This window comes from Pelophylax lessonae, assembly GCF_965119305.1.
Source record: "Pelophylax lessonae genome assembly, chromosome: 1".
Taxonomy (NCBI): Eukaryota; Metazoa; Chordata; class Amphibia; order Anura; family Ranidae; genus Pelophylax; species Pelophylax lessonae.
In genome coordinates, this window is record NC_138768.1 from 439,192,928 (window position 1) to 439,209,212 (window position 16,285).

General features: G+C 42.2%; 1 protein-coding gene across 2 annotated transcripts in view; it reads left to right on the plus strand.

The window, feature by feature from the left end:
• RNF38 (ring finger protein 38) overlaps positions 1-16,285 on the plus strand; it is a 443,031-nt gene that overhangs the window by 339,488 nt on the left and 87,258 nt on the right. Inside the window, exon 1 of one of the 2 annotated variants that reach the window (XM_082261800.1) lies at positions 12,275-12,499. The exons of the other annotated variant lie outside the window; for it this stretch is intronic. Within the exon in view, the coding sequence (XP_082117926.1) occupies positions 12,491-12,499 (9 nt within the window). The 5' untranslated portion in view covers positions 12,275-12,490. Of the gene's footprint in view, positions 1-12,274; positions 12,500-16,285 lie in introns of those variants that run through there. 2 annotated transcript variants of the gene reach the window in all.

Here is a 16,285-nt window from a genome sequence, read left to right on the forward strand (position 1 = left end):
CTTTCTCTGCTGTGGGTCCGGTGTTGCCTTAGGCGCGACTGCGTTTCCCACCCCTCATGTATGCACTGCTTTGGGATGTCCCCATAGTGACGAATATGGTGAGGCGGCGACTGTCGGAGGACGTAAGAGAAAACTGAATTTTTGTAAAATCTTACCTGTAAAATTCCTTTCTCTGAGTCCTCCGACAGTCGCCGCCCCTCTTTTGGGGTTTGTTTATGTACTCTACTGCTATTCTACTGAAACTGAGGTATGGATACAGGAAGCAGGAGGGTATTGACTGAGGGGACCACCCCCTGGGGGTGGGATATGCTAAAAGCTTTTAATATTGACATATTCTGTTGCCTAGCTACTCCTACGGAGCAAAGGTCAATAACCCCATAGTGACGAATATGGTGAGGCGGCGACTGTCGGAGGACTCAGAGAAAGGAATTTTACAGGTAAGATTTTACAAAAATTCCGTTTTTCTAACTGGTGGTGACCAGAGCCAGCTGAATGTCTGTGGCACATGCTGAGATTTTTTTTCCAGTGCCAAGAAACTTCTTAAAAGCATTCTGAGCATGTTTCATGCTAGGAATCTAGCTTTGCACATCTACATGATTATTCTTGTATATTTGTGTCTCTTAAATGATGGAAACTTCATGTATAAATACAGACAAACTGATGTAGGATATGCTGGTACTTTTCTATTATTAATAATTATGTATATATATTTATAAAGTGTCATCTCCTATAGCACAGTAACAAGTAATAGATATAAACGGGGTAGGTAATATAGCTAACATATGCTTTTTGGAGCCATTATCCAAGGCAAACAAGCATATGTTGACTTTAGTTCTGTAGGCTGCACTGGAAGAATTGCTATGGCAGTAGTTATAGTTGACTTAATTCTAGATTTTACAGCTCATCCCCATGCAAGTGCAATATTTATTTGATTTGCATGTTGTGTCTATATTTTTATCAGTTTAAGGCACACAGGTTTATTGTAAAATGCTGTTTCTCCTGACAGGACTGCACCTTCCGGAAGCTGAAACAAGATGGAAAGAGCTGGGTGAGGGGCATTAGCAGGAGGTGCTGGGTAACTAGAAGGGAAGATAGACACTTACGCATTTTTTCTGGACATGAGCATACATAATGGCCAGCTTCCGCACAGTACAGGCAAAGGTTATTCTGTCGCCAACGTAAACATTCTTCAGCTGTCAAGGAAGGCCACATCAGTCCAAGCTACATGGGCTCCGAAGTATCTGGTGTTGAGTTAACAGGAACAGGGCTGGCTGGAACGGAACTGGTGGGAGCAACGTGAGCAGGAGCTGGAATCTGGAGCATTATCCAGACTGGACAAAGCTGCTGGGTAGATCTTTATGCTCTGTGTTCTCGGAGCCGATGGTCTATCTGGATGGCTAAAGTAATTAGTGCCTCCACTAAATTCAGTACACAGACCCGAGCCAGTTCGTGCTTTAGGCTCTCTGACAGACCAAGGCGCAACTGGTGTCGCAGAGCTGCATCGTTCCATTGAGTGTCTGTGCTCCAGCCCATAAAGTATGTAACAAAGTCCTCAACCGCTCTGCGGCCTTGCTGGAGTGCATGGGGGGGCAGCCTCTGCGGTAGAGGTTATTTGCAGGTTGTCGTACAGCTGGGCCATGGCGTTGAAGGACAACATGAAGTCTAACTACATTGTGTTCCTCAAGCAGTCGGTGGGCCCTGGACTGAGGTTCACCTTGGAGCAAGGAAATGATGAACCACACTTTAGTGGCCTTCAGAGAGAAAGACCGAGGTTGTAACGAGAAATACAGTTCACATGCGTTGCGGAACGCTCTAAATTTGCTTTGGTCCCCCGAAAACCGTTCTGGCGTGGGAACCCTGGGTTCAGGATGCAACATCATTACTGTGGGTACAGTAGTAGCCTCTGTTGGTTCCACGGTGGTGGAAGAAGCTGAAGCCAAGGTAGGGTTAGCAGAAGTAGCCAAGGACTGCATACGTTCTTCCAGTTGGACGTAGCCATCTTGTAGCAATTTAATGACTTGATCTCGTCCATAGGAGAGGTCCCTCTTGTAGACTCAGACATGGCTGTTTAATACTGTCACGTACCTTGTGGCTGAGCCTGACGCGCAGAAGGAGGCTTATCGTACAGCCCCGACTTGAGAACTACTGATGTTGCGATAGTGGTCACAGGAGTGCGGTGAGGTACACGTGATTTCTTTACTGGGTGAAAAGGGGAATGCCAGATCTGTCACCAGAGCTCGATGGTAAGCTGGAACTGAGGACAGCAGACAGCGGATACCAGGTTGGTGGTAGCAGCAGTAGCGACTGGAAGCGTGGTCGGACAAGCCGGGCCGGTAACGAACGGGCAGATGCGGGTACAGAGAGCAGGTAAGGGATAACCAGGATACAGGCAGAGATCGGCAACACAGGATCAGGCAGACATCAGGAGGCAAAGTAAAGTCCAGAGCAGGCCTAAGTCAGGGCAGGTAGCCATTAAGCGAAGTCAGGGACAGGCCGGTTTAAATACAGGAATCAACAGGTTCAGATGCAAGGATACATGAACAGCTGCAGATCAAACAGCAAACGACTAGTGCAGCTGCTTGCACTTATATAGGCCATAAGGCGTCAATGTAAACAGTTACTGCGCGTGCATGCGCACATCTGTACGTGATTGCGAGTGCGCACTTCTGCACAAGGGCATTACCACTGGGGCACATCTATTTACAGCTGGATGGGTACCAGCAAGTCCGCGTCTGCGCACCTCAGTGCATCTCTGGGTTACTGCCGTATTGTGACCAGTACGTTCCTGAAAGGGACAACCTAGGAACAGAAGCTCAATTTAGAGCAGGATCACAAGGTTTTTTTTTTTTTTCTTCTTTAAAGCTAGCCTGCAAAAAAAGGGATCTGGCCGAGAGTACCACTAGGGGTATGTTGTCATATAATGTTTTTGTTAGGAATTTGATTTATTTTTATTGTGATGCTCACTCATATTGTCTGACAATGTTTAGTCTGTAGTGGTAAAATAACTGCAGATATGTAGCAGGTAGCAAAGACCGGTCCTGCAATTACTTAGCAATTGCTACCCACACAATGCTCTCACTTACCACGCACCTCATTACAAATCTGTGAAGCAGAAATGCTGGTTTAGAAAGAGAGGACTGATGTTAAAGGATCCATAAATATTAACTAAACAGGTAAACAGTTTTTGTCCTGTTAGGTTATCATCAGTGTCATTTGTTCTTTATGCTGCCTCCCTAGGTTGAAGTTTGTTTAGAATGATTTTTGTGTATATAATTATTTTTTGCGCATAACAGATCCATAATAAATTACAAATAACATTATTTGTATTTTTTTTTTTCTTGGAAGTTTTAAAAACATTATTGGTGCTGGCGTATTTCTTTTAATAATTATAGCTTGTAGAATCTCATCCATGGAAATATCTATAGCTTTGTTGGACATTGCACATCAAGTGGTTTTAATAACATTGATTTTTCCATATCCTCTGTGGCCAAAATCCTTGAAAATAAATCCTCCCCCTTGTCTAAATTAGAGAAGTCCTCAGAGTTACTTTTTTCTGCTCTCACAATAGTATGATCCCTGAAGTGCTGAATATGGAGTGTAGGACAACCTGGTCAAGGTGATCCCACGTACTCATAAGATAAAGTCAAGATCTTGGCAACAAAGCATACCATTGCAAAGGCATGAAAGACTCCCTTCCTTTCATTTGATGAAGTAAAATGATGGGTACAAGGTACACTAGTGAATGAGGAATTACCAGCGATCCCCACGGACACGCAGGATAAATGTTTGCGTATTTGCCAGCCCTGGCTTGATCAGTCCGCGTCAGAGGCGTAACTAGAACCTTCAGGGCCCCGATGCAAGAAACCTTGAAGGGCCCCCCAAAACCCTGGCCGGGGCCCTTCCCTTCAAGCCCCGGGGCTTTTCCCACTAATCCTGGGGCTCTTTACTCTCGTTGCATGGCCTTTAATTATGGTCCCGCAGCAGGATCCTTTCACAAGTTCTGCAGTGGGCCCCCTTCCTGCAATCTTGGGGCCTCTCCACAGTGGTGCAATGCCAGGGCCCGTTGCAAGTGTGACCTTTGAGATCCTGGAAGTTCACCCACTGGTTTGCTACTGGGCCCCCTGGAGCATGGGGCCCGGTAGCAATTGCAACCCCTGCAACCCCTGTAGTTACGCCCCTGGTCCGCGTGTTTTCTGGACTTGTTGAGGTACTACTCGGGCATTCCAAAACTAGTCATGGACCCCCCGGGTAGGGATTCTCTTTGTGCTCTACTGACTATCTCCTCCTTTCCTTTCTCTTCTTACCTAGTCGTTTCCTCCCTCCTTTTTCTTTTTCTCTCTGGTGCCCTCCTTGGCGCTATTTACTGTTTTTGACCCAAACCACCAAGTAATTTGTCAGTTCTCTTGAGTTTTAATTTCCTCACACACTAAACAGTATATTCTGCTATGCAGGCTTAAATGTGGCCTCCTAAATGAGATGGTCACCATAGTAGCTCCGTAGAGTTTTGGCTCAGCTCTTTGGCCCTGTGTATCCTGGTGCTGCTCTTTCTAATATTTTGGTTTAAGCCTTCTATTTTCTACGGCATGCCCTTTCTAAAAATGTACACATTTTTGTGTAAATTTGTATCAACCTTACTATGGAGCAAACCATTTTGTTGGGACTTTGTCTCTGGAGCGACCTTCTGTTTTCTTTTTGCATGTGATTTACCTGACTGTTACGTAAAGAGTTTGCCAATTCATGAACCTGTTGTATGTTTTCTATTCTCACTGTCTGAAAACTATTTTTCAATAAACATTTAGTAAAAGAAGAGGCTGAGATCTTCTTACTGCAGAGTCAGTGCCCTATTTTTTAGAAGTTGCTGCCTTTGTCTTTTTCCTTAGGTGCGGGACTGCTTTGCCTCTATAAATTATGGATCAGGGACTGCCACCTTGCAAGCCAAATTCACTTTATTCCTCCCCTGAGATGGTTTGCCATGCTCTAAGCTCCATCCCTCTTTCTGGCACCAAATTTAACCACTTACTGACCAGCAATGTACCGGTACGTCGCTGGATTGGAAGAGTGATATCCCGGGCATCACTGAAGCTGCAACAATAATCAAGATATTATTTTTTAGCGCACACATATATAAACACTGTTCATGCCACACAGAGGTATCATTGCAAACATTATGGTGAGAGTGATAATTCCAGCTCCAGACCTCCTGTGTAACTCTAAACTAGTAACCTGTAAAGGCTTATGTCGTTGCCTATGGAGTTTGGCGCCGTTTCACAAGCGTATATAATAACATTAAATAAATAATATTAAAACATGACATGTTAGGTATCTATTTACTCAGTGTAACATCATCTTTTACATTTTTACCAAGCAAGTGTGTATAATTTTGTGTTTTTGTGCATTAATGTTCAATAAAGTATATTTTTCCAAAAAATTGCCTTAAAAAACATTGTGCAAATACTGTATGACATAAAAAAAATTGCAACACCCACCATTTTATTCTGTAGGGCCTCTGCCTTCTAAGTAATTTTCTAGCAAAAAAAAAAAGCTGATTTTTACACATATGTAAGAAGTGTCAGGATAGACCTGGGGGTCAAGTAGTTAAAGCCTTAAAAGAGGTTGCGCTCTTCATGGCTTCCTGTGTTGCAGGAAGTATGCATCACCCATAGCTACCTGGGATGTGTGCAGCCTTCACATCCTTTCTGGGTGCTGGCCAATCCTTGTGGCCCAATGTATGCTATGCCCAGCATTACAGAAGTCGGCCCCATCAATAGGAGGACTGCTTTCTATGGCAGCATGCTCACCAAGCGCCGTGACCCGCTGGATTATGGGCAGAGCTCTCACAGACAAACCAAAACAGCAGCCATATTCACTCCGCTGCCTGGCTGCCAGAGACATGGTAATGACCACATACAGTAGGGGAATAAGAATAGGTCTTCCTTTGACCAGAGGAGTCCTTGGGGTTTTAAAAGGAACAGAGTGAATAGTGTAGCATTATGTGACCACAAAAGTTGCAACAGTTTGCCCTTGGGACTTTAAATTATGTGCCACACGCCCAATGATGAGATACAAAATGCAAGTTTATTCGTACATACAATGTAAAACAGTAATGAAAGTGCATCTTGATATCCCGACGCGTTTCATAAACAACTGTTCACTTCCTCAAGGGTTGATGCGATACATAATTTCTATGACATAAAACAGTTTGTGGCATGTAATAAAGATAGTAGATAATGGTGTATGAATACAAAACACTAGGGGGCCACCAAGGGGCCATACTTACAAATCTGTTGAAAAGAAATTGCATGCTCATGTTCCATTGGCTGCCGCTGACATAAGGCCATATTTTATTATTGCATTATGAGACCACTGCCAGCATTTCAATGCATGTTCACCTCTGGCCTGCAAGTGCCACTGGTCTACAGTTGTCACCACCAGAAGACCAACCATCTAAAAAAATGTATATATCTGCTTGCTCCAGGAGGGCTTATAATATATCTAGGCATGTATTTATTGCAGGTGGACAGCGTCATCTCTTTAGTGAACAGCATTGGAGGATGACTTGGGAAATCTAAATAATGAAACAGATGACAATAAAAAACTTGCAGAGGCTCTAATCCTCTGATGCCTGAGCTGCAGGCCTCAGGCCCCAGTTAGCACCTCTAGTCCACTCTAACATGTCCCCTGTCTCTGATGGTCTTCAATATGTTTCCAGTTTCCAACCACTAGTACAGCATGCCTACAGTCTCTTACCATCTTATGTCTCAGACAATATCCTGTAGTATGCCTACAGTCTCGGACAGTCTTCCTTAGCATTACATAGGCTGAATATTATGCACAGACCTTTGGTGATGTTAGGGGATATACTTCAAGCCCCTTATATAAAATGAAAATAAAAGGGGCATATTTTATCCCCCCTTTTCTTCATGGGATAGTGACAGGAATAAAAAATTCATGGGGTCAGTTTTGGCAGGTTCCGGATGAGGTAGAACGCTGTTGCTGGGAAAAAGGTCGGACCTTTTTCCCAGGTCGGTGACCTTTTTCCTGGGGTGAAACAGGCTCCTGTTCCCGCACAAATCTGGCCCCTGTATCTGGGGAGATTAGGTCAGATTCCCTGTTCCCGCCTAAACACAAGCCAGTTCTGTCCAGAACCCCGGTTTCAGGGCTATTTAAGGGGGACTCTCAGTGACTAGGGCTCAGCCGCCTCATTGGAACAGAGCTGTGGTGTTCCCCTCCCTCCCTCCCTTGTTTGTCGTGGCCAGTATTATTATTTGTAGGGTCACCTTTGTGTGATGCAAAGGGGGACAATATGTATTTATGTACAATTGCGAGTTGAGTTTATAATTTATTTGGATAATTTATTTACGTTTAATTTGTTTATCACAACCTGGGCCGTAGTGGCCGGGTTGTATCAGTACATTATATTTAAGGCTCCGTTCACATGTAGGCATTTTGGGGCGTTTTGGGGGCGTTTTTCTTCTCTAGGATCAGCTCTCAAAACGCCCAACAAGACAAATCCTATTCATTTCAATGGCCCCTGTTCATATCTGAGCGTTTTGACGCTGTGAGCAAAATGCCCAACACTCAAAAAAGTACTTGAGCTTCTTTTTGGGCAGATTACAGGCGTTTTCCATTGGCCTCTATTCAATCTAAAAATGCCTACACAATAAACGCCTGTAAAAAGCGGTAAAAAACGCGTGAAAACGCTACGCTCAGGTGTGAATGTAGCCTTAATGTTGTCAAGGTTTTATTGTGTTTGTTTATAATAGACAAATAATAAACGGCCGCGGCCTTAAAGATTTTCCAACCTAAGATTGTGTGGTGTGTCATTATTATAGTTATAGTTGTTATCAATAAAGTTTAAGAAATCCCGCCTGCTATCCCATACTATTTAAACCCCTCCCTGCTCAATTCAAAATGAAATACAAAGTTTTGACTGGAGATGGGCTTTTGTATTGCCTAAACATACACTGTTTGAGTCTTGTAGTGTTCAAAGATCTGCTTTACAATGTTGGCATTTATGAAATCCTCTGATGTTAGATCATCTAGAAATGAATGAGGAATTCCCTTTGATTTTTTTTATTAACTCTACATTGGGTTTTATATTTCAATAAAAACAAAACTGGTCATTTAAAGAATGATAACATTGCACAACGCCTGAAATGTAAGGGAAGACAGTAGTTCAATATAGTACTGTGTGCTCTCAGCTCTTATGTGTGATGAGTAATGTGACTGGATGCCTGCCCAGACCAAACATGGCAGCTGGGCCATTCACATCCTGTTACGTCACACATCCTCCCATAACACAAAAGGGCCCGCTCCTCCTCCCTTTCTTATAGGTCGCTGCTTGAGTCACTTCTAGGATTCATCAACAATAACGAGCTGTGCTCACTAGATTCTTATTTCCCAAGAGTGATGCACAACCTCATTGTAGGCAGGAAACACTGAGCAGAGTCGATGGAGGACGATGACCTCAGTGAATCCCAGGGCACATTAGGATGTGTAATCTTATAATGACGTAAAGACTGTGGAGCTGAACCTGGAACCTGTTGCCTGTAATGGTGGCTATACATATAGATTTATAATTAGTCTATGTAGAAGCAATTGCATACAACTGATTCATCGTTGAAAAAAGTATAGCATTGTGCAATATATATATATAATATAGTATCTATTAAAAATATGATTTGTCAGAAAAAATGATTAAAAATGATCAGTCGGTTGATCTAGAATATTATTGATTCTATGATGCACATGCAGATGTTTGACCAATCAGAAGTTAGGGTGATTGTGAATTCCTGCCATGGCTGATCAACGCTCCAGAGGCTAATTTGAATGGAAGCTCATTATATTGATTTAACAGATTTTACAATTCTTTTATTGTTTTAAACGCATCAAATGATTGATTGCATGATCCTATTAACGTGTGCATGGTCATATATTTATTTATTTCATGTACTTATATAGCGCTGTTAATTTGCACGGCACTTTACATACCGTATTTTCCGCCGTATAAGACGACTGGGCGTATAAGACGACCCCCTAATTTTCAAGTTAAAACATAGGTTTTGGGCTATACTCGCCATATAAGACTACCCCCCTTCCGAAGCAAGGCAACACCATTGAAAAACATCAGATTTCTCATAGATTTCCAAGGTACCCCAAGTACTGTAATACATGAAATCTCTCATAATACTTAGGTTACCTTGGAGATATTATACTCGGCGTATAAGACGGCCCCCCATTTTTGGGGGATTTTTTTGAGGTTCAAAAGTAGTCTTAAACGCCAGAAAATACAGTATATATTGTACATTTACATCAGTTCCTGCCCTCAAGAAGCTTACAATCTAACGTCCCTAACTCACATTCATACATATTAGGGCCAATTTAGACAGGAGACAGTTAACCTACCAGCATGTCTTTGGAGTGTGGGAGGAAACCGGTGTACCCAGAGGAAGCTCATGCATGGAACAATATCATATACAATTATATTGTTGATCGATTTAGTGTCTGGAAGAAAAATAAAACTGGAGGATCGAAAAGAGCATTTGATGCGCCATACGCTTAATCATTTTAATACTGCGCTATAGCGGATATACGGCGACAATACTGCTCTCCAGTATTGGGGTGGCGTCCCAGGGGTGCGCATTGGCAAGTGTCTGATCACACAGCAGATCGCAGATAAGGGTAAAGGGCCAGTCACAGCAGCCCTTTACCATGTGATCCGCTGTGTCCAATCAGAGCTGGTCACATGTAAATAGACTTGCCGGTTATCAGCTCTCTTTTTCCCACAAGTACAGCGTGAGGAAAAGAGAGCCGATCTATCAGAGCGCATGGAGTACAGCATTTACACTGATAATCAGGAAAATGATGGTCAGTGCAGCCTCATCAGTGAAGAAAAATGAATAAGTTGCTTAAATTTTTTTATTACAAAAATGTAAAAAACATTTTAAAAACAAAAAGTTGTCTTTTTTTATTTATTTAGGGAAAAAAAAAACCCCAGTGGTGATTAACCTGTTGATGCCAGCCGCACGCATTTATGCGGCCGCTGGGCGAGTGAGCCTCAACCCCCAATCGGCCGCATATATACGCCCCTGTTAAAGTGGATGTAACCCATCCATTTAACGGTTTTAAAAAACAGCAGGTGCAAAAACGTAACTGTCACAACTGTTTGTGCTCTAAACCAAACTGTCAAACCATCCAATGGCTGGTATCATACCTTATCACATGTTCAGCATCATGGCAGTTGAAGATTAAACGGAGGCCAAGATAGCAGCTTCCTGGGCTGAAAACAGTAATGCCTCCTACACATGCAACGATTATCGGCCGACCGATCGGCTATCTTTTGTCCAGTGTTGTTGTGTTGGTTGGAATGTGCCTAGACTGCACACGAATTTTCTCGGCCAACAAAAACCAACTTCAGAAGTGATGTCATGTGCTGGTTTACTTTCCGTGTGTTTTTTCTTCTCTGAGCATGCCCAGTCTTGCTCATCAGATTTTTGTCTGCCGAAATCTGTACTGACTGACGGAAAATCGGCCGTTCTGTTGACGGCCAACAAAAATTTTATAGCCTGCACACCAGATTTTGTTCGGCCGAAAAGTCGGAGTTGGTTGTCGAAAGCATCATACTAACAAGCCGAAAACCGGCCGATCGGACGTTGGCCGAAAATTCCCGGGCCAATAATCGATGCGTGTGTACGAGGCATAACTTACCCCTGCACAATAGCTGACAGGTACTGGAAAGCTTCCAATGCATTCTAGCAGTGAGGAGCTTTCCAATCATGTGACTGCTATGGCAATCAATCACCTTGGTCACATGATCAGAAACCCTGCCTCCTGACATCTGAAACACCTTAAAAGGCTGGGCGGTGTTGGCGCCAAGGGTTAAATACTACCTAAAGAAAGCTCTTATGTGAAAAAAAAATGATTAAAACGTTATATGGGTACAGTGTTGCATGACTGTGCAATTGTCATTCAAAATGTGACTCATGAAAGCTGAAAATTGACCTGGTCAGAAAAAAAATGCCCTGTAATGAAGTGGTTAAAGTGGAATTAAACCCTTCGATTTAATGGTATCCTAAAACAGTTCTGTTCAAGGCATGCCATTTATAACGGTCAAAGCAGCTTGATGCCTTCAAACAAACTGTCAAAGCATCTCATTTCTGGTGGCTAGAGATGCACCAACATTTTGGTGGCTGAAACATATTTCCCGAAAATTGTGTTTTCAGCATTTTGCCAATAGAGAAAAAGGTGCCGATAATGGTGCCAAAAACCCACGTGATTTACTGTGCTCATGCTCTATTTTCATAGGTCAATGACTCAAAAAACGCATCAAAAACATAACACGGGCAAGTTATTGATGCGTTTACAATACATTTCAACAGGGAGGTTTTTTTAACTGACCAAAAATGCAGAAAGCAGTATTTTTAACACCACAACGGATGTGCAACCTATCAGTGTGAGGACATACATAGAATTTAAAGGGATGCATTTTTCTTGTGTTTATGGTGCCATTAATGGCTGACAATTCATATTAATTTAAATTTATATTAATTCAAAAGTAGAATATATTACATTTCTATATAAAAACATATTTTTTTTTTTTTTAAACTGTCATTTTCGGCCAAGGACATCCTGAATTTTCAGTTTCGGGGCCAAAATTTCCATTCTGTGCACCTCTACTGGTTTCAAAATGGATCACATGTTCAGCACCATGGCAACCACAAATCAAATAGAAGCCAAGATGGCTGCTTCCATGGCTGTAAAGGCTAGGAGGGTTTAGTTCCCCTTTAATGATTGGATCAGTCTATCGCCCTTCCTACAATCAGATTTTTCTATCCAGACCGATCAGAATCATTTCAACGGTTTTCATTTTTTCTCACAATTGATGGATGATATCGTTTGTGTCTCTTCCATAACATTGTCTAATTCCACGTAGAATCAGATTGATAAGTGTATGGTGCCCATTCCAAGACACTGATTAATCAGACTTGGCTGATTGCTGCAGATAGCAATTCCACGCTGGCCCCAGTATGTTAGGGAGGTAGGTCCATCCTCGTATTCAGGCTCCCTTACTCTGTACGAAGTGCGTAACCTCCTCTGTGAATCCCCCTCCATGCGCTCTTTCCGTCGCAGCAACGTCCGCTCTCCTAGTTCTCATGCAAGCTTCCCACATCAAAGATGTCCGCGGCTCGGCCATTCTTTTATATACGAAGCGACAGAGAACGGGGCGGGGTGGCTGACGTCAGCGCAGCCCCGGGCAGGCATTGAGTTGGGCGGGGCCTTGCTGGGAGCTCAGGCCCTGATTACACTGAGGAGGAAAAGGAGGAAGCAGCAGAAGGGCGAGAGATAAATAAAGAGAATGGAGAGGGGCGGGCGGTGGAGCAGTGAGGAGCAACGGCCCGGGCGCGTGTAACAGCCCACTTCACGGGAGTTCCCCTCTGTGACGGCGGAGAGCGTGGTTTGGTCACGGAGGAGGCGAGTTCTATATAACATTATGTACTCTGTATGTATATCTCTCTCAGTGTCTATGGCGGGGTGGGGGTTCTGTGTACAGTCATGCCGTGTCCTGTTTATGTGTCTCTCCGGAGGGGGAGGGGTGGCTGGGGCTTCCTACACCGGAGCGGGGTGGCTAGTACAGTCAGGACTAGGACCTAGCCAGGGCTCTATACAGTAGTGTTGTTATTATTTGTCACATATCTAAGCCTCTCATCCATTCCCCATCTATTGTCTACACAGTATCTCAGTTTGGCCCGTTTGCTACCATCAGAGGTGTCATTATTATTATTATTATTATTGTGCTGGGAAGGCCAGCCTTGTATCTCTATCAGTGTATGTGACTGGGCTGCGAGCTGTGTCAGCCAGTCCTAGAGACCAAGGAGGGCCTCCCTGCTTCCCTGCCTGCCTTTGTCTCAGCTGTCTCTATCTGCCTTTATCTCATCACACGGAACATCATCATCTTCTTCTACACCCATCACTCCCATCACCACACTTTCTACTTCTTTATTTACATCATCCTCAACCTTTACATAACTCATACATATTACATTATTCCACTATACAATGCCTGGATCTACTTTGTTTATAGCCTTTTCTCTACATGGTTTATGGATTACTTGTAAACATACTTTTAATGTATGTATATGTGTGTGTGTGTGTGTGTGTGTGTGTGTGTGTGTGTGTATATATATATATATATATATAATGTTGTGTTTGTCATTCTTTTCTATGTTTATTCTTTATTCATAGATTGCTTGTAAACATGGTGTGTGGGTGTGTGTGTGATAGATATATATGAGATATAGTGTGTGTGTGTCTATATATATATATATATTAGTGTGTGTAGATATAGATAGTATGTATGTATGTATGTATGTATGTATATATATATATATATATATATATATATATATATATATATATATATATATATATATATGAGAGATATAGTGTGTGTGTGTGTGTATATATATATGATTGTGTGTGTGTGTATGTATGTATGTGTATATATATATATATATATATATATATATATAGATTGTGTGTGTATATGTGTGTGTGTGTATATATATATATATAGATAGATAGATAGATTGTGTGTGTATATATTTATATATAGTGTGTGTGTGTGTGTTTCAGGATTAATATAGCACTAACAGTTTACACAGCACTTTACAACATAAGGACAGACAGTAAATATACAATACAATTTAATACAGGACCCTGCTCAATATATGTAACTGTGTAAAAAAAAAAAAATGTATGTGTGTGTGTATATATATATATATATATATATATATATATATATATATATATATATATATTAGAGCTGCATGGTTCTGGATAAAATGAGAATCACAATCTTTTTGCTTAGAATAAAGATCAGGATTCTTGGCGTAACATCATCTTTTATATTATACAAAAAAAATTGAGCTAACTTTACTGTGTAGTTTTATTTATTTTAAGTGTATTTTTGCCAAAAAAACACTGTTTTGTTAGACTTCTGGGCAAAGACAGTGGGACATGAAAGATTTCAATGATCACCATTTTATTCTCTAGGGTTTTTGCTAAAAAAAATGTGTGTGCAATGTTTGGGGGTTCTAAGGCTGGCTACACACTATGCAATTTTCTTTAGATTTTTTCCTTTAGACTTACCCAACACTTTTAATTTGTATGCAGATCAGGCAGGCCCTTGCACTACATTGTTTGAAGGTGAATCTAAAGGAAATCTACCAACAAAAAGTTGTTTTAGTATGAATCCAGCTTAAGTTATTTTCTAGCAAAAAATACGGATTTTGACTTTTAAGCAACAAGTGTTGGAAAAAGGCTTAAGCTGGATACAAAACCATATAATATGAGGTCAAACCTAAACACTTTCAGTTTGTATGCAATCAGGCAGGCCCTTGCGCTATATATTTGAAGGTAAATCTAAAGGAAATCTACCAACAAAAGTTGTATAGTGTGTATCCAGCTTTAGTCTTTAAGAGTTTAATCTGCCCTCACTGACTCATTCCTTTGATCTAAAAGAACGAAATGATACATTGTAAAGCATTGTGTTTATACTTCTCTAGCAGCCTTAGCCCCCGTTCACACTAAGGCGACCTGTGAGGCGACCTGGTCGCCTCACAGGTCGCCGTAGGTCGCCTTCCATAGGGAAGCTGCGGACCCGTTCTAATAGGAGCGACACAAGTTGCTCCGACTTAGAAAAAGGGTCCGGAGCTTCTTTGGGGCGACCCGGAGCGACTGTCATAGACTTCAATGTTATGAAGTTCCTGGCGGCTGCTCCGAGGTCGCGGCGCGCTGCTCGCACCGCGACCTTGGAGGTCGCCCCCCCCAAGTCGGATCGCCCCAGTGTGAACAGGGCCTTAAGGACTCTTTCACATGGAACGGAGTCCGTTCTGCTCAGTGGGGGGATGGATCCGCCGATCCCCGGTGAGCAGGCAGATGACAGCTCCATCTCCGCTCTGTGTGAAGAGATGGCACTGTCAGATCCCCGCTGTCCTCTATGGGGGAATCAGATGAGTACGGACCGCCTATCCGTTCTCATCCGATCCGCTGGACGGATGGAAATTAGCGTTTCCATTCGTCCGGATTTCACGGACAGTATCGGGTAGCAGTGGGTGTCAGCAGACTTGTCTCCGCTGACACCCGCTGCACCATAGGTATGCATGGAGGATCCCATCAGGTCCACCTTAAAAACTGACAGGCGGATCGGAGCGCCTGTGTGAAAGGGGCCTAACAATGTTGATAAACGTTTGCCGGAGGCTGTTTTTATTTATATTTTGACAGCTGTGAGTGAGCAGAGATCGAGGACATGTAGTTTTAAGACCGGGGGGGGGGGTTGAATCAAGATGTGTGTGTGTTTTTTTTTTTTTTGTTTTTTTTGTTTTTTTTTTAATTGTGCAGCTCTACTATATATACATACATAGTGTGTGTATGTATGTATGTATGTATGTATGTATGTATGTGTATATATATATATATATATATATATATATATATATATATATATATATATATATATATATATTATTATACACACATTGGCTAAGTGGTTAGGACTTCCGCACTAGGGTCATTGGTTTGAATCCCAACCATGACACTACCTGGAGTTTACATGTTCTCCCTGTGCCCACATGAGCTTGCCATCTAAACTGGCCCTAGTATGTGTTTTGTAGAGTTGGGGACCTTAGATTGTAAGCTCCTTGAGGGCAGGGACTGATGTGAATATATAATATATATGTAAAGCGCTATGTAAATTGACAGCACTGTATAAATACCTGAGATATATATATATATCTGAGATAAAAATGGGCCGAGTGCGCAGCAAAGTCTGTAGTACATATCCAAAAGATAACGGCACTCACAGGTCTTGAAAGGTGAAGGCACAGTGAAGATTTTGTTTCGATAAGCCACAAGCTCGTCTTTCTCAGGGCCTAAGAAGACAGCTTGTGCCTCGTCAAAATAAAAACTTCACTGTGCCTTCACCTTTCAAGACCTGTGAGTGCTGTTCTCTCTTTTTTGGGGGGGGTACATTTTTTTTTTTTTCTAGTAGCAGTTTTATGGATTACTTCTAAAGATGCAGTTTGTGTGTAATGTATATATGGGCTACATAGTTGAAGGTGAATCTAAAGGAGATTGAATATTAAAATTGTATAATGTATGGTCAGCTTTAGCCTCTGTTTGATCTAAAACTGCTGCGGTGCTGCACATGTGATCAGTTATGACTCCAGCGTTTTATGGTTTGACAGTTTGGTTGAGTACAACCGATGTGAGAATTTTATATGAAAGT